General features: G+C 52.5%; 1 protein-coding gene across 1 annotated transcript in view; it reads left to right on the top strand.

The window, feature by feature from the left end:
- Nucleotides 1-19,069, top strand: part of PCNX2 (pecanex homolog 2) — a 170,071-nt gene that overhangs the window by 106,534 nt on the left and 44,468 nt on the right. The window contains exons 21-22 of the mRNA XM_025039061.1: nucleotides 10,099-10,207; nucleotides 15,559-15,688. Coding sequence (XP_024894829.1) covers nucleotides 10,099-10,207; nucleotides 15,559-15,688 — 239 coding nt within the window. The remainder of the gene's footprint in view (nucleotides 1-10,098; nucleotides 10,208-15,558; nucleotides 15,689-19,069) is intronic.

Genomic DNA, 19,069 nt, shown 5'->3' with positions numbered 1-19,069 from the left:
TTTATCTGGCTGCATAGGGCCCGCTGATCAAAGAATGGGGGCCGGTTGCATTTTCCTTCATTAGCTCCCGCTCGTTTGCCTAAGTGGCTCCCCCCTGCTGGGCGTCTCATCCTGCATCACCGATGATGAATTATTTCCCTGGTTTTTTCGCCCTCCTTAGATTTCAGTCTTCGTAATGGTTTTTATTTTCACTTTTCTGTCGTCGGTGAATCAGATCCGTCTCGTTTGATAACTCTCATCTGACTAATCCTGCTACGTTGCGTGTCACTGTTAAGTGTGGTGTTGACCGCAGTGTAACACTCGCATCTTTTATCAGGTTTAAGAAAAGCTTTCGTTACCAGGTTGCAGGGGATTTTTTTTTTTTTTTTTGAGCGCGTGTTGAGTTTATTTTTCAACATTCTTTCAACATCAATAGAGCATCAGATTTTTTTTTTACTGTTCATTTTGTGAATTATATTGACTTTTTTATTATTAAACTATTAGGAGATGAACCAAATTTGATCATGATGTGTTTTATACATTTATAGATTCATTTTTAAAATAGCTTATTGAAGAGTTTTACACTGATATTAATAGGCGAGAACATCTACATTTTCCTTTCTCATAATATTCTCGTTCATTTTTTGTATTAGAAAATAGCCTTCCGATGTAAACTGAAGTTTTTCTAGGAAGCGCATTTCAAGGCTACAGCTTTTCCTCTACAGACAGCTCTAGCTGAGTCCCACAGTTGCGACTGGTGCTACTGCGGAGTGCGTCAGCCGCGGGTCTGTCCCTTGAAGAGTCGGGAAACGCCTGAGGCTTTTTCCACTGGTCGTTTCACAGTTTGGAAAACGACACAGCACGTACGCCTCCCTATGTGCCTGGATCACGTTTTCCACTGGTCGTTTCACAGTTTGGAAAACGACATAGCACTTACACTTACTCATCTGCTGGAGCAGCGGTCCCCAACCTTTGTGGCACCAGGGACCGGGGCCCTAGGAGCATCTGACGCCCGATGATCTGAGGCAAGGCCAAGGCAGCGATAGCGCCCAGTGCCTGCTGCCGTGCGCATGCGCCGCAGTGGAGGACGTGGAGGAGACAGACGTGTAATGAACGCTTTTGAAAACACGTCGGTAAGGGCTGTTCGTAAAATAACCGGTATTTATTGAGCGCTTCTATGCTGAGTCCTGAGCTAAAAATGTACACGCGTTATGTCACTTACTCTTCACAATACGTTTCCGAAGCAGGTGCCACGACCATTCCCGCTTTGCAGATGAGAAATCTCCGTGGAACGAAGCTTGTCTGAGCTAGAGAGGGGCAGAGCGGAGGCAAGAAGCCAGGTCCGTCTAACTGCAAAGCCCATCCTCGTCACCGGGGTGCTCATCTGCCGCTCACAGGGTCGCCCCAGCCCACGCTTAGCTGCTGCCAGTTCATCGCATCTTCTGGCCAAACTTTTTCTAGCAGAGTCTGGCCACATCTGCCCCGGAGGAGTGAGCACTTACTGTCTCCCTGCTCCCGAAGGTGCCTGTCTCTCCTTCGGTCGTGGGCTAGGGGGCTGCTCTCCAACCCAGTTCTCCCGTGGGTTAGAAAAGAGCGAGCACTTATTGTCTCCCCGCTCCCGAAGGTGCCTGTCTCTCCTTCGGTCGTGGGCTAGGGGGCTGCTCTCCAACCCAGTTCTCCAGTGGGTTAGAAAAACAGTCTTGAACTTGAAATGAATCTGTAAGGGTGGGAGCAATGCTCTTCTCAGCTTGGTATGTCCCAGGGAAGAAGCCCGAAGCCCTTTGAACTACTTTTTAATTCTGCATGAAGGTTTGATCGGTTTGGTATATGATTCATATCCTTCTGATGGCAAGTGACAAAGCCTCAAAGTTGGAACTCTGTCGCGTTGGCGAGGTGGGTTACCCACGGCTGGACCTCGCTTGAGTCCTAGCCACGCCGGAAGCAAACAGCAGTAGCGGGCTCTGTCCTCTGCGCTCTCGCTCCTGCTCGTTTGGCTGGATTCTGCTCAGCTCCATGCTCAGTGCGACTTCCATACTGGGACGAGAGAGCCACCAGACGCCCCAGCTCCGTAACATCCTGTGCCTGTTATCTGCACCCCGGGATCTGCTTGCCCCCGCATCGGTGGTCATGTACCGAGGGGGGCGTCACGGTGGCCGGCCCCGCGGGGGCCGTGTGCCCGCCCAGTGGTCTAGGTCGGGGGAGAGTGCTGTATGGACGGCCCCTGCACTGGCTTTGTGTGATGATCTCTTAGACAAGTGGGTGACGTTGTTTTCAGCTATGGTTTTAAATTAACTTTTGCAGCCCAGGTGTCTCTCGGCGGTGTAGTGACTCATAGGCCATCTAGCCAGACGACGGAGCAATGCAGCTAATTAGACGTGCGGGAGAGACTTTATGGCAGCGTTAAAGATGTCCGTGATAGATGAGGTAGGGAACCTAGGTTTCAGAATAGTGTATGCTGCTACTCGATTTAGATTAAAGGGACACACACGTGCGCGCGCGCACACACATGCACACACATCCACATGCATGTGCACACATGCACACACATGCACATACACATGCACCTACATACATGCACACAGGCACACAACACACATGCACACACATGCACGCAGCACACCATATGTGCATGCGGTCACACATGCACACGCATGTTCGTGCACACATGTGCATATGTGCATACGTGTGATATGTGCGCGGACACACACGTGTTATGTGTGTGCATATACATGTATGTGCGCGCACGCGGTTGCACATGTGGTTGCACATGTGCATATGCAGAGAATTCCGGGAAGGACACCTCGACCACCCGTCATCTGTGGCTGGTACTGGAGTTAGGTCCGCATGAGGTGGGTAACAAGAACTTTCACTTTACAATTTATGCAATTCTGAACTATATGGAATCTTGAAAGTGAGACCGTATTATTGTATTTGTACTAAACGAATTTCGAAAGGGTGGTTACTTAAAGCAGAAAGCTTCTGTGACGTGGCCGTCGCTGTCCGAATCCTCTCGTTTTCACGCGTACTACGCCGAAGAAGTGTTTGCACAGGAATGAAACCTCAGGGGAGAACGTAACTGAGGTATCTGCGGGGTGCGTGGGGGGGGGGGCGGACGGGAGGCCACTCGGAAGCTGGAGGAGGAGCTGCCACATGGCTGCAGATGTTGGCATGATTCGCCCCACTTACTCAAATGCTGCATGCGTAAAAGCAGGAAGCTTTGAACTTGGCCCTCACAGCTCCTTCCAGAGGCAGCTCGTGCCACCCACAGGATTATAAGGGGCCCGGGAAGGAAGCCCCCAAGAACAGACTCCAGAAAGCTGTCTTTTCTCCACAGGGAAGAAAAGGGTAAATAAAGTCTAAAGAAGATGGGTAAACTGTACCATACAGAGTAGTGGGATGAAGGAGATTCAAGGGAGGCAGAACGTCCGCATAAACGGTGGTATTTCTGTCACGTCGCTTCAAAGTCGGTCTGGACAGGATGCTTAAAGACCGAAGGTGGCTCTGGCCAGCTCTTGCGTCACCTCCCGCTTCTTCCGTGTTGAACTCCAGCCTCCCCCCTTCCCCGGCAACACCCGCCCCCCGCACCCCTGGGCCCGCACCCCTGCCGTCCACCGCACGGGGCGGCCCACGCAGACTCGGGGTTTCATTTCATTCCCAGTTCTTGGACGTCTTGACAAGACCGTCCGGATTTCTGCCTCCCGACCTCCTGGTAGATTGTAACGTTTCCGTGTGCAGTGGTGACTTCATTTACATCTCTGGACGCACTAATTAGCAGTTATGAAGTATGAACCTAACTAATTCTTTCTGTCGTGTTCTCCTAGGGGTCTTTATCTGGCTGCATAGGGCCCGCTGATCAAAGAATGGGGGCCGGTTGCATTTTCCTTCATTAGCTCCCGCTCGTTTGCCTAAGTGGCTCCCCCCTGCTGGGCGTCTCATTCTGCATCACCGATGATGAATTATTTCCCTGGTTTTTTCGCCCTCCTTAGATTTCAGTCTTCGTAATGGTTTTTATTTTCACTTTTCTGTTGTCGGTGAATCAGATCCGTCTCGTTTGATAACTCTCATCTGACTAATCCTGCTACGTTGCGTGTCACTGTTAAGTGTGGTGTTGACCGCAGTGTAACACTCGCATCTTTTATCAGGTTTAAGAAAAGCTTTCGTTACCAGGTTGCAGGGGATTTTTTTTTTTTTTTTTGAGCGCGTGTTGAGTTTATTTTTCAACATTCTTTCAACATCAATAGAGCATCAGATTTTTTTTTTACTGTTCATTTTGTGAATTATATTGACTTTTTTATTATTAAACTATTAGGAGATGAACCAAATTTGATCATGATGTGTTTTATACATTTATAGATTCATTTTTAAAATAGCTTATTGAAGAGTTTTACACTGATATTAATAGGCGAGAACATCTACATTTTCCTTTCTCATAATATTCTCGTTCATTTTTTGTATTAGAAAATAGCCTTCCGATGTAAACTGAAGTTTTTCTAGGAAGCGCATTTCAAGGCTACAGCTTTTCCTCTACAGACAGCTCTAGCTGAGTCCCACAGTTGCGACTGGTGCTACTGCTTGCCATTGTCATTCAGCTTTAAATATTTTCACATTTTAATTACCATCTATTCTCAGTTAATTCGGCATCACATTTGTCGTTATTATCCCCAAACTCAAAGTTTGTGGCGGCTTTTTGCTATTGTTATTGTGCCATCTTTTTGTAATTGGCTTTTTATTTAACCGCGAAGCAATTCACCTTGGTCAAGACTTCTTATGTAGTTTAATGAGTCATCATGTGCCCAAGCTTAAAAATTGCATTCTTTGTCTTGGTTGGCTGCAAGGTTCTAATCCACGTACCTCTTAGACAAAGCTTTTTAAATCTCTTGGTCAAATACTTTATATGCATATTAATTTCTTAAACTATAATTTTTCTGAGATACGTGTCTTAAAATGTCCCCCTATGACTTAGATTTTTTAATCTCACCTTGTAATTCTGTCCACTTTTACTTTAGCGATTTCGAGAGTGGGTGGTTAAATACATACGTCCTAATTATTTTATCTTCCTGGTGCCTCTTCCCTTTTATTGTTATGGACTGCTTTTTTTCTTTTTTGAGTAAAATCCATTTTACCTAATATTAATATAGCTTGAATAAAGAAGCTTTCTTTTGGTTACGATTTACCCGGTCTCTTTTTTTTTTCATTCTCTCATGTAAAACTTTCTAAGTCATTTTAATATTTCTTGTAAAAGCATCTAGCAAGATTTCTCTTCTTGATACAGGCTGAGGATCTCTTGATAGGCACATTCTGTCTGTTTACAGGTACTGCGGTCACTGCTATGTTTTTGCTCTTATATTTTCGCTGTATACCTTTGATGCCTTTTCTTTGTCATCTCGCCCCCTCTTTCTTGCCTTTATTGAATGGAATGCACCTTCTTTGACCCCCTTTTTTTCTCTGTGCTTTAGAAACCGAATGTTGAATGTCTAGTTCTTTAGCGCAGTGAATCTCAGTGTGTGGTCCGTTTCTTCCTGAACAATTTTCTGCTCCCCGCATCACCGCCTTTGCCACGAAATGTCTGATAATTTCCCCCCGTCCTTCTGCTCCTGGCTTTCGCCCCGTTCCGCCTTGAACCTCCAAATGCCCTCCCACCTTTCCTGCCCCTTCCCAGGCTCTCCGGAGCCGCCGCCTCCTCGGTGCCTCTCACGTGGGACTCGGCTCACCTTCCGTTTGACAGCCGGTTTCCGGGGCTCCTTTAAGTCTCACGTGTCCCTTCGAGTTCAGACCCTGGTAATGACACGTTTTGTGTAAAGTCGTGTGAAGTCCATTCTTTCCGAGAAGGAAACTTGCTGAATCCAACAGTAAAAACAAAACGAAGCAAAAAACGGCAAGTGATAGAACTAAAATGTGTGACCGGTAAAGCTGGGTCAGGTGACAGGTGGCGACTCGGTTGGGAGAGAAAGTTCTGGTTTAATCAAATGGGATGCGCCTGCACGCAGCTCCCTCAGACAGTGCCCAGCATGAGGACGTTCAACAAATGGTCAGTAACTTTATTGGAGGGCGGTCCCCAGAGGAAAGATGGCATATGCCTTATTTCAGGACGTCTGAGGGAGGAAACGTGTCGGGCTCATCTTTACTTGGTGACACTCTCCTGGGATGGTTCGTGGGTTTGTGCAGATCGGGTTTCCTCTCTATACAGAGACACACTGCCACGTGTCCGCCTCGTCGGAGAGGTATTTCCAAAATAGGTCATTCAAAACGAGAGCGTTTACAGTGTCTTCTTCGGGAAACCAGCCAGAATTCCTCCACGGTGCCTTTCTTTACTCTTTCCGTTGTGTTTTCTGTGGGAGAGACGCAGATGGTTTTGTTTTGTCTCGTAGTCGTGCTTGGGTAGCTCCTGAGGTTGATCATGCTCTAATAGGGCTGAGATTTAAGGTCTTGAAAGCAGAACATTTGTGAGATGAGCTTTGTAAGAGCGGAGGCCCCACACAGCCGAGGGGATGCAAGCTCCCAGCCGGCGTAAATGGATTTCTATTTAAAGCACCTCGGTGCAGTGTTACTGGAAAGCTTTCGGTGGTGGTGTTCTTATTCATTCTTATCTCACGCGTTTTATTATTTTATTCACAATGGCCTAATACGGCGCCTGAGGTGCCTCTTCATATACACTTCTCGTTAATGAGGGATATTTAGGTTTCCTTTTGTGCTTAGGCATTACTTTTTGACATTACAGATTTTTCATTCTTTCACCTGATTTCACCTTTGAGACGAACGCCCTATAAAAGGAAAATGTGAAGTGGAATCTTTTCAACCGGGATCACACCTTTAGGAATGAAACGTGTAAGCCACATCGATCGTCTTGGGGCTGTGCGTTGGAGAAGCACAGAAACCCGGGTGGCCTGCCTTTCCGAGGTCCCAGGAGTGTCTCTAGGCCTGCGGGGAGGTGTCGTATTTTATTAATTGGGCATTTGTACTGGAAAGGGCACTCCAGGACAGCTCAGACCCCTCCATCGCTGTGCACTCGGAGAAGAGGTCCCCAATAGTGGCTACAGCCGTAATTTGTCCTGTCCGCACTTGTGACCCTGCCCCTTTGCGGTCAGCAGCAAGGCCTGGTGGAAGACACCTGCCTTTAGCTGCTTTCTGCTGCCGTCATCCATGAAGGCTCATGGCCTCTGGGTTTGCTGGTGGACACAGCAGCAGACGGAGAAACAGGAATTGCTGACGTCTAGCTTCACATGGGCCAGTGGCTCACGCTCTGGCCGAAGCAGCCCACAGCCTCCCTGAGTGAACTTTCGTGCTCTGGACTTGGGGCGTTGCGTTGTTTGGGAGGGGCTCTAGAATCTCCTGATGGTGAGCTAAGTACGTCCTCAAAATAAGACCTGTCCCAACATTCGTTTATCACACTCTCCTTTTGAGCTTACAGCTGCCAGGCACTGTTCTATGTCCTTAACAAAGACGAAGTTGTTGAATTCTCAAATGACACCGCGGGGCGGTGCCATGATCACCCCGTGACAGGTGTGAGCGGGGTTCAAACCCACGCGGCGTGACCTCAGCCACTTAAACATCGCCCTGTGTTGACATCCGACACGTTACGGCACGTGCTTTTCTGGCAGCTTCGTAGGGAGCACTAAATGACAGCTATGTAGAAATTACAAATGCGTAAAGGGCCGGCACCCAGGAGAACTGGCTTCTTCCGGTTGAGGACAGCGCGTGTTGAAAATCTTTCACGAAGCTTATATTTTATTCTTCGCCACATCTGTGGAAATAAACAAGGTACCCAGAGACGTAGGAAATGAGCGCGAATACCCAGGGCCTTGGCTGCAATTAGAGCATGAGAAAGCGTGTCCCTGATTACTGGTTTTGCTTACATGCAAATACAAGTTGCTGCACGAAGCAAAAAAAAAAATTGCAATAGATTCGCTTCATCATAATGCAGCCAAGTTTCACCCGTTGGAGCTTTAAACTTGCAGAGGAGGCTCTCCCCGGGGCTGGCTGTCTGATCGTAGTTTCTGACCTACTTATCAGCTGTGTTCGAAGACGGCTCAGAAGCCTCCCAGGATATGGTCAAGCGCTGAGAACCCACCGGGAGAGATTCCACACCCCATGATTCATTTTTAGGGCGTTCGAGGGGTTGTCCATCACATAAGGCGATCTCGCTCATGCTTGCTACTCTCACCCAAGCATGAGTCACCAAGCTAATTCTTGACAAACGGACTAAGCATCCTAGTGAGGTGACTGAGAGGTTTCTTTAGAGTTCGGTGAGGCATAAATGAGCAAGTTGATGCGCGAGAACCCGCCACGGCTGGCTCCGGGGGACTCTCGAGTCACGTGTTTGAAGTCTTGTCTTTTGTAACTAGAACGGTCCTTCTCCGGTTGGGTTAATGGTGGAGACGGAAGGAGATGCTATCGGCCTTTAGAAGAAATCGTATCATTTAACAGAGGCGAGTCAAGCGTTTGAGTCTGACAGTTTGAGACCGTCAGTCTCAGTCTGTGCAAGTCACCTGCTGACAGGTAAACGAGGCGCCGGGGAGGAGACAGCTCTTCACGTGAGCGTAAGAGACGTGACCTCGAGCCGACGTAGCAGAGTCACCTGCTGCTGCCTCGGCCGTCGGCGCCTCCGAGGCCCTGGGAGCTGTGCGGGTCCATCCAGAACGGACTCGAGAAGCGTAAACGAACCCGGTTCCTCTGCAGATCTTCAAGTCCAGTCACGTCATCTCTCTCCTCCCGTTTCCTGTCTCCCTTCCCTGGGTGTCCCCACTTCCCGTTCCCTTCCTCTCTCTTTCTCTCTCTCTCTTTCTCTCTCTCTCTCTCCCCCTGTTTCTCTCCTCTTCCCTTCTCTCTGCCTCTCGCCCTTCCTTGTAGACCTGTGACTGGAGTCACATTTAGACCTCAGGTGTTCTGTACATAACCGGATGCTACAACTCCTTAAGAATTCCACGTTTGTAGTGACGTTGAAGGAAATTTTATCGTTGGTTCATCTCATGTGGCCCATCCAATGATGCTTAATTCTACTCTAAGGTTTTCTCTTAAAACGGGGTATTTGTGAGAATATGATGAGATAAGAAATTTGCCAGGAAGCTGTGGAGAGGATGCTGATTAACCGCATTTTACCTCATTACACTTTCATGGAACAATCTTGTTCCAAAACCACAAGGCTGGCCTTTCGCGGAAGGGCTGAGGCATCGTGGCTCCTCAAACGTTTCCTAAATGGCCCCGTGTCCGAGCCGCTGCCTTCCCGTCGTTGGGGTCACGTGGTGCTCTGCGAGCCTCATTCAGAATTCCGTGTTCTGCGTCTTTTCACGTCCGTGGCCTTGGCGAGTGTGCTTCACTGCCTGCTGTGCCAGACGGGCTAGGGCCGTCCGGTCGTGGGTGAGGAGTGTCTGTGGAGCTCGGGGGACGTCCTGTGAGGACACTCACAGGGGCAGGTGACGGCGGCAGACGTCGCACCTGGGGTCCCTCAATCCCTGCTCACCGCAAGGCCTAGTCCACGGCCCGGGCCAACCATGCTCCTCCATCCTTCTGGGCACCGATGTCTTCTCTGGCCTCCAGCCAAAGCCACCGAGCGCGTTCCCCTTCGCCTTCATCCTTAGGCCCCATCCGCCTTCTCCCTGGAGCTCGGTTCCTCCTGCGTCGGCTCGTCTGACAGACGCAGCGGCTCCCACGTCCCATCTCGCTGTCTCAGGCACTTTGTAACTCGCAGCTCAGAGCTGGGGGGCTCTTTTCCCCAGCAGGAGCAGCTGGAGGCCTGACTTAATACACAGAACCTTGAACCGTGTCAGCGACGGTTCGTGTTTGCGTGAATGTCCCTCTAAATGACCCAGTGTGGAGGACGGGCGATCACGCTGGGGGCGTTTCTCAGGGAAAGGCAAAGGGCTGCACCGCATCGGCCAAACAGCCGATGTGACCAGCCTGGCGACGTTAACCCCGCGAGGCTCCTTCCGATCACCCTGCTGCCATGTCCAAATGTCCTCAGAGGCCGCCTTGCCTGTGGGACACAGGGAGGTCCGAGCCCCGGGAGGGCACACAGCAGTCGCTCCGCCCCTGCCTAACGGTGACACGTGCGTTCTGAGTGACCCCGGCCACGGCTACCGTGCCCGTCAGTGCTGACGAACCTTGTTCTTCTTCTGCCTTCAGCTTGGGGACCTGCTCCAGAAGCTCCAGTTCGTCATGACGTACGTGGCTCCCTGGCAGATGGCGTGGGGCTCCTCGTTTCACGTGGTCGCCCAGCTCGTGGCGATCCCTCGTATCCTTTCCGCTGCAGCTTCTGTCCGCGTTTCGGGGCGCGAGCTTTCGTTGAACCCTGGGGACAAAAGGACTCGAGTCTTCGGGGTCGCTTTTTAACGCGCCGGGGCGGGCACTGTGCATCCCCTTGGGGCCACTTAGCCTTAAAAGAGGGTTCTGAATTTTGAACTATTCCTGCCTCTTAATGGATATTCAGGAGTTAGTTTAATTTTTCTGATTCTCCTATTGCCCAGGCTCAGAACCGCATTAAGATATCCTGCCTTTTAAATGGAAAATTACAGCTTCGGCGATGCGGGTGACTCGTACAAAATAGCGGAAATTGATTTGCTGTATTTACACACTGTGGAGAGGGCCGAGGAACTGACGTATATTACAGGTTACCTAACATCGATATGGCTGGGTTGGCAAATGCTTGAGCGATACTCAGAAAGCCAGAATTAGGTACCAACAGAATTGCCCAAATATTTTTGGAGACCAAAAAAATAATTCGCGATTTTGTTTTATGGTTGTTGTTAGCCAACGATCCTCATTCTATCATTCGTAGTTTCGTTCGGTTTCTTTGTATTTATCTGTTTCCATCACGATAATTAGTTTTAATTTACTTTAAAACAAATTTAAGGTGCCCCTTCTAAAGATCACTTTAACGCAGTGAAGTGTGTGTGTGTGCAAGTGAGTGTGCGTGCATGCGTGCGTCTCTGCCTCTGTGTGTGCGTACATGTATCTGCTTGTCTGTGTGCGTGTGTGTGCGTGTGTGCATCTCTACCTGTGTGCATCTCTGCCTGTGTTTGTGCGTGTGTGCATGTGTATATGTACGTGTGCGTCTCTGCCTTTGAGTGTGTCTCTGCCTGTGTGTGTATGTGTGTACATGTCTGTGCATCTCTGCCTCTGTGTGCATGTGTGCATGTGTGTGTGCATATGTGCACATGTGCATCTCTGCCTGTGTGTGTGCACGTGTGTGTATCTGCCTGTGCGCATGTGTGTGTCTCTGCCCCTGTGTGTGTGCACGTGTATATCTGCCTGTGTGTGTGCATGTGTGTATGTACATGTGCATCTCTGCCTTTGTGTGTGTCTCTGCCTGTGTGTATGTGTACGTGTGTCTCTGCCTGTGTATGTGTACATGTGTGCACATATGTACGTGTGCATCTCTGCCTCTGTGTGCCTGTGCATTTGTGTTTCTGCCTCTGTGTGTGTGTGCATGTGTGTATCTCTGCCTCTGTGTGTGCACGTGTGTGTATGTACATGTGTCTCTGCCTGTGTGTGTGCATGTGTGTATGTATGTGTGTGTCTCTGCCTTTGTGTGTGTGTCTCTGCCTGTGTGTGTCTCTACCTCTGTGTGTGTGTGTTCAGGGAGTGGATGAGAGGCAGGAATAAAAAATACTCTTGAAGACCAAAATTAAACAAAAACATTCTCGGCTCAGGCCAAAATACACCCCCAGTGGCCTCCCGCCCCCCGACTCACACCCCTCCGCCCGCGTTCCCAGCATCCCCCGCGGGAGCCCAGGGCCCGGCTCGTACTTTAACCACGTTTCGGGGTCTGGACGCCGGCGTCGCCGCCTGCAGAAGCCTCCCTGGTGGTTCACGCCCCCGTGCGTGACCCCACTTCGAGGCCCCGGCATTCCACGGTGGGTCTCTGGGATCTGAACTGTGTGTGCAGGAATAAACACACTCGGGGTCACCATCAGGTGACGATGCAGTCCAGGTTTTTTAAAAATTAAAAATGCTCTCCAGATTCGTTTGTTAAAAGAGAAACTCCTCCAGCATCCAGGAGCCGGCCTCACAATGCGCATTGTTCTCTGTTCCTATTCTCGGACGGACGCTGCTATTTCTGAAACGCTTCGAGGTCATTTGGCAGGATGGGCCGAGAAAGAACAGAGGCGAAGCGTGAGTGCGCGCCCCTCCCTGCCATCGACTGCCACCGTTCTCGGTGACGCCGGCGATTTTGGTTTCCTAGTCAGAGTCCCTTAAAACAGACTCTGAAGCAAAAGCGAGGTGATTTTCGTTTACTTCTGAATTGCGCTCCAGGAATCCTGTCTAGAATTTAAGCCCGTTTATTAAATGAAAATTATTACATGGATGCAAATTTGCGGAGTCGCACTGGGAATTTCACACTTGAAGTTCTGATTCCCAGTTTTAACCAAACCTCGGTCTCGGGGGGTCTCGGGGGGGTCTCAGGGAGACCTGGGGTGCCATGGCCCCTTGCGCCTTGCGGGGTGAGCGCAGCAGCGCTGACCACTCCATGCCGTCCCCCCGCGGAGACGGCCGGTCCAGGAGCGTCACCGTCAGCTGCCTGGCGGCGTGCGGTGGGCGTTGACACGCGCGCACGGCACCTGGCACGTCGTCGCTCCCACGAGAGCAGCGGCGCCGTGAGCCCCACCTCTGGTCGCGCAGAGCCCAGTCGGGGACGCAGCAAGTCTCAGGACGTTCTCGACGGGCCGACCCAGCGCGCGTGAGCGACGGAGCACGTCGGAGACGCCCCTCGGCCCTCGGGATGGCTCTAGAAGCGGCCGTGGCTTCCCGCGTTTCGTTCCTGGAACTGTCCCTGTCGGTGACGCCCACGTCCTCCCTTCCGCCGAGACGCGTGTCTCAGAGTGACCGTGGCGCCTGCCCACTGTGGCCGTGTGGTGGCTGGCAGGGCCACAGCCCCTCCCCGGGACCTGGGGACGCCTCAGGATGCGATGAGACACTTTGGGAACCGGTGTCTATCTGCCGTCGAGACCGAGCCGTCGGATAATAAAAGCCAGCCCTGGACCTCGACTGATTTGGAAATGCTAATCATTTTGTCACTCTCTTAAGAAGCTGTGGGTTCCATCCTGGTGTTGAGCGGGGACCAGTTGGCTCCATTTTGGAATCGAATTAGCTTTCGGGCCGGCGCGGTGCTGTTAGACAAATTGCTTTTTCCAGAATCGGCGTGTTTTCTCCCTTGGGAGGCTCCGCTGGCCTCTGAGCTTGCCGGCCGCGGGGAGGACGGACAGGCTCACCCTTTAGCACGTGTGGACACCCGGCAGACAGACCCGGCCGGGTCGGTGCGGCGGGCTGGCCGCTTTGCCCCCGGCGGGCACTGCTGAGCTTCTAGGGACTTCTTGACCCTAAGTATTGGCCCTGATGTTTTCATTTTAAAGTCCTCAGGTATGAGGAAGCTTTCAAAGGCATCGCCGCTGACCTCTTCGGCTGACCTCTTGGCTCTCACCTGGTAGAAATAGGCCGTGTGTGCCTTCTCAGGGGGTCCCCGTGTCCTGGGGCCGCCTCGGCAGCAATAGGGACAGTCTTCCCCGACAGCCCGAGCGTGTGTTATTTCCTTCTTGGTCCTCCCTAAATAAAGAACCTCTGAGGCCGTCCATTCGCTCCTCCCTGCCGCTCACCTGTTAATCTTTTCCTACCACGATGAACTTTGTTTACGGACCAGCGCTGCTCTCGTCACTTACTCCTTAATTTCTGGGTCATCGTCTCCCGCATTACGAAACGGACGACCTGGTCTCTGGGCAAATGTTTAGAATGCAGAACAGCGATGCCAGCCCCCGTAGCATCCTGCCCGGCCCCGGTCCCACTTGGCTCTGCCCTGGTTCTCCCGCAAGTCCCACAGCACCCTCCGCCGCCGGCGGTGTGCCGCCCCTCCCCCCACGCCCACCGGGGAGCTCCCCTCCTCCCCCCCGTGACCCCAGCTGCCTTCTCACATTTCTCCAGCACTTTATTCAGTGACGTCTCCCACGCAGTTCTCTTTTCTCCCGGTGACAAGGGGCAAGTTAATGTGCTGTGTTTTGCGACCTAGGTATTTAGATATTTTCAGCTTTCGGTTGTCAAGGAAACTGATCAGTGGTCATAGATATCACCGCAGCATATTGTTCTGTGGTTCTCCGTTTGAATCTAGGTCAGAATAAAAGGACTTGGATTTAAATTGTAGCACAATGGCGATCTTTTCGATAGCGCCAAACAATTCGACACCAGAACGGATGGTTAAAGGAGCAGGTGTCATTTCACTCCTGAAGGTGTTTCAAAGTAAATAGCAAGTAAAGGGGGTAAAAGAGAAGGCATAGTCACTCGAGGCGAAACTCTGAGCTTCTGTCTGTGAAAATGCAAACGTGGACAGCACAGCTCGCTCGTCTGTGTCTCCATGTCAGTGGGGCAGTGAAGGTCCCCGCATCCACCCCTCCCTGTCACAGAGCATTAGTCAAGCCGTGGGCACTGCGCGGAAGGCGCTTCGGAGCCCGAGTTACTTCTTTGAGGTTCCGATGGTCACGAGACGCAGTCTTCCTGCCCCTGCCGGGGATTTCCATTTCACGTCCTGCTGGGACTTTTTGAAGAGGAGCTGAAGAAACGAGACCTCCATTTCTGCAGCGGTGAGAAGAGGCAGGTGGCCCCCTCCAGGAGGGAAGATCGGCCACGGACCAGACCAGACCCGTCGCGGGACAGTCCGCGCCCTCGCGAGGAGCATGTGCATCTGTGAGACGTGGGCGGCCTGGCACCCCGTGACCGCTGCCGCCTCGGTGCCCACTGTTCCCCCGACTGCAGCCTCCTCTCCGCCCCGCACCAGTGAGGCGGGTGCGATTGGCGGCAGAGAGAAGCTCTCCGATGATGGAGCGAGTCTGGGGAGGGACCAGCCGTCTGCTTTCCAGACACCCATTGGGCTTGAGCCAAAGTTACAGCCATTCTGTTTCCGATATTGAACAGCTCTGTTTCTGATCAGCCAGGGTGCTTAACAGCGAGGCTCAGCGTTAAGTGACAAACCCAGAGTGCGGAAGAGGCGACCCAGCACATAACGCGCCGTGGCTTCACGTGTGTACGTTTTTAGCTTGTAACCCGGACATGACTTGAATTGAGCCGTTGGTGTCCGATGTATAATAAAGAACATGTGTTTTGAGTAGTGGGAAAAGATTCTTTGAGAAACAGAGATGCCACCTTCCCCCAAAATGCTACTTAGTTGTTTTTGCAAGTGCCATTTAATTTTAATTACGTATAAAGCTACTTCGTACTCTTGTAAGTGTACCAGCATGTGTTTTGTTCAGCTAATGATGTCTTAGTAAAAAGGAACCATTATTTTCAAACCTGAGATGTTAAGTCTATGCCACGAGTCATACCGAGACCGCCGGGTTCTTATGAGAATCATTCACGGAAGTGAACCCCGCAGGATGCTGCCAAAGGTTTTATAATAATTCCCAAAACGCACGCAGAGCGCGTGCCCTTCCTTCTTTTCCTGGTGGGAAAACGGCTGACTGTGAACGAGGCAGAGCCTTGGGCGTGGTTTGGAAGCGGGAGGGACGCACTGTCTTCCTTAGCTGGATGCTCAGACTCCGCCCTCCTCTGGGCGTGGTTTGGAAGTGGGAGGGTCGCACTGTCTTCCTTAGCTCCGATGCTCAGACTCCGCCCTGCTCTTGCTTCAGACGCTCGCCTCGTCCATCCTCTCCAGCCCGCTGAGCCCGTTTCTCGGGAGCGTCATTTTCATCACTTCGTACGTCCGGCCGGTGAAATTCTGGGAGAAGAACTACAAGTAAGGCCCTAAAGTCACCGCGAACCTGCTCGGTGGCGCTTCGAGCCCCTGTCAGGATCCCACGTTCCCCAGGGCGACCTTCCTGCAGGACGAGGAGAGTCGGTTTGAGTTTACACGAGCGAGTCCTCGCTTGCATGTGTCCGAGGAGATTCGTGCATGTTTCGGAGCCAGAGAATAAGAGCGAAGCCAGCACTGGCTCGTCTTTAAACTTCTTTAGAGAAACAAGTTGGGGGACCTTTTTGGAACCCTGAAAACCACAGTTCTGAAGGTGCAAACGCTTGTGAGCGAGAGGAGGCCCCTCCCCTGCTTGAACCACGTGGGCGTGTGCGGGGTGTTGTAGACTGGGCCTTTGGGACCGGAGCCCTCCTGTCTCCTGTTCCATGGTGAGTTAGGAGCCAGCCATGCCGGCCTCGGAGCGTGCGCATCCGGTGGGCCGGAAGGGGTGTTCGTTTCCCCGGTGGAATCGGGGACAGAGAACTCTTTGGGGGATGTTTTACTGCAGGGAGGCGTCCGAACATCTGTGCAGAGCAGCGACGTGCTTTCCTGCTTAGAAGCCTCCATTCCGAGGTCCAGCCGCTGTCTCAGGGTGTCCGTGGCCACTTGGCGTGGGCTTCTAGAGCAGGCCTTATGCTTCTGTGTTCCTTCTCGCCAAGAATCGATTCTGCGGAGGTCCTCAGGTTCACAGTCTGTTCCCGTGGGGGAGGGGTCCACCCTGTCGGCCTGTCCACGGTGGGCAGGGGACAAGGGTCCGTGCATGTGTACGAGGACGTGTGACCAGCTCTCTGTCAAAGAGCCGCATTGGAGAAATGCTTAGTCCCACTGGAGAGAAAAGTGCCTGATGCGAAACCCAGTCCCTGAGTGTCTGCTGTCACCTCGCATTAGGCATCAGAAGAGGGTCCCCTCTGCCAAAGATTTCAGTGATGGGATTCGGGGCGGGGCGGGGCGCCAGGAGGGGAAGGCTGGAAGGCCCATCTGGCTGCCTGGAGGCTCTGGGAAGCTCGTTGTATCTCGTCTTAAACTGTTGGTTCTTACTTCAAACACTACAACTTCTGGGGCTCCCATTCGGGAGGCCGATGCTTGGTCTCGTCACCCTGTTTTTGGTCAGAGACAAAGTGGCAGTCGGTTAGTGTAATTCTTTCGAATTATTTGCTAGTCCCAGGCGGATGTGGTATTTCCCTGGTGTCAGGCCCCTGTCCAGGTGCTTTGCATATCCCTCCACAGTTGAAAAAGTCTGGCCGACTCACGTGTCCCCACGTGGGCCAGGCCCCCACCCCCGGCCTGGGAGGCGTGGCGAGCACACTCACAGTCCCGAATCCTGGGCCTCCTCGCCGTCTCCCTTCCAGTCCTCTGGTGTTTCGTTCAGTCCTTCTAAAGCTGGCTTTGGGTTTTGCAAGTCCCCAGGGAGCCCTGCTCTGAAATGGAACCATTTTAACAGTCTAAGGAGCCGATAAGTGAATCGCCAGCCACCTGACAGCTACGGCCAGCCCTTGTCCCCAGTCTGGGCTGTCTCGAGACCTGCAGACTCCCTGTTCTCCAGCGCTGCCCCTCGCCGGGGACAGGGGACACGCGCGTATGCTGACCGCCTGACCAACCTGCTCCCTGGCACTCTCTGAGCACCAGGCTGTGTCCAGCCTCGAAGCTGGGACGAATAGCAGCGATGCTGGCCAGCAACAGAATCCGCACGGATGGTGGTGCTCTGTGTCTGCCGTGTCCAGGGGCGTGGCTCTACCGGCCAAGTGTGACCACCCAGTCTAGTGCGACTGCGGAGCTAAATGTTTAATTCCTTTCAGTCTTACTTAAATTCAAACAGCCACATGTGCCTGAGGCTGCCGTGCTGGGCAGCACAGGCATGGACCCTCCCGCTCCCCTCCCAGCTCCGAGCCCCTCCCGCACAGCGCAATGTCACAATGTCACAGCCCCACAGTGCGGTTCCCTGGGCTGCACCCTCCCTCCCTCCACCTCTCCACACCCACTCACACGCATCCCCAGTGCGGGGGCGGGGTACATCCCACCTCTGGGGGGGTGACAGGTGAGGTTCCGGAAGGACCCGTGGGCCGAGCAGTACGTGGCAGTCGTCTTCAACCCCTTGGTGGCCATCAGTAAGTCCTGCCCAGCGTCGACGTCAGCTCCGCCCACCTCCGCTTCTGGGCCGTGTGACTCCATGGGCCTCGCACGTAGTAGGTGTTCTATAACTTTCCGAAATGAATTAAGTCCAACGACGTAGGTAAAAGGGAAGGGACATCTCAGTCTGGGTCTCATTTCTGAGGGCACTGGTAAACCAGTGCCATCCTGACGAGGAAGGGCTTTCAGCTGTCTCCGTGAACTCTGCCCCGCGTCTACATCAAATCACAGGCAGCGATGGCAAATCGCTGTAACAGTCCCATGTGTTCACAGACCCCCTCGTGCCAGAGTATTTTAAAAAGCTTTAGAAAGATATTCCGATTTATGATTCATCATCCTTCTCTTTACATAGAAACGATCACTAAATAACCAAACTTTGTTATTGACGTGAAACAAATGTTTAGGCCAGAAAGTGGGACTCGTGTCCCTGGGATCCCAGCAAATGTCTTCGTTTTAAAGGACTTAAATTTATCTTCCACCCCAAAGAATGGGAAGTCGCGTTGCCAGCGACCTTGTTCATATAGGTCAGGTGTCTTCTGTAAAACCTGAAATCCCAGGGCTGTAAGGGGACAAGTACAGCAGCTACCTGAAAGGCGGATAGGGCTTTCGTGGGGGTTACGTTTCCGTCCTATGCTCCGGGTTGGTTTTCAGACGTTAAATCATAGGGGGCATCATCCTTGCCACCGAGCATGCCTTCGGCATCTGGGCGAGGGCGCTGTGCTGGGCTTCAGCTCACAGGAATCACTCTGCGGGACTGGTCTGCAGAAGCGTCGCCCTGCATGGGCGTCAGCAAGTGATAACCTGTCCCGTCACGCTCTGCTCCTCCTGGCGATCAGGGAGCCCCCGAAGTCCCACGCTGTGGCCAGTCCCACGCCGTTAAAACCTCGGCCCATCCATATGGTTAGGGATCTGACCTTGGGCAGTTATCCTGCCTGGGAGCTTCCGTTACCCGGTCTGTAGTGTGCTGACCGCCTCCAGGAGCTCCTAGGGCCATGTGCACCAAGCGAGGAGCTGCCTGCGCAGTGGGCGTGGCCGGCACAGTGGGTGTGGCTGCGTGCCGTGGGCGGAGATGGCCTGCATGGTGGGCGTGGCCCGCATGGTGGGTGGGGTCGCACCTGGTGGGTGTGGCTGCCCGGTGGGCGAGGAGTGGCCTGCATGGTGGGCGTGGCCCGCATGGTGGGTGGGGTCGCACCTGGTGGTTGTGGCTGCCCGGTGGGCGAGGAGTGGCCTGTATGGTGAGTGTGGCCCAAACAGCTTGTG

This window comes from Pteropus alecto, unplaced genomic scaffold, assembly GCF_000325575.1.
Source record: "Pteropus alecto unplaced genomic scaffold, ASM32557v1 scaffold189, whole genome shotgun sequence".
Taxonomy (NCBI): domain Eukaryota; kingdom Metazoa; phylum Chordata; class Mammalia; order Chiroptera; family Pteropodidae; genus Pteropus; species Pteropus alecto.
Note: the sequence above shows the minus strand (reverse complement) of the source record. Positions and strands in the feature narration are given on the sequence as shown.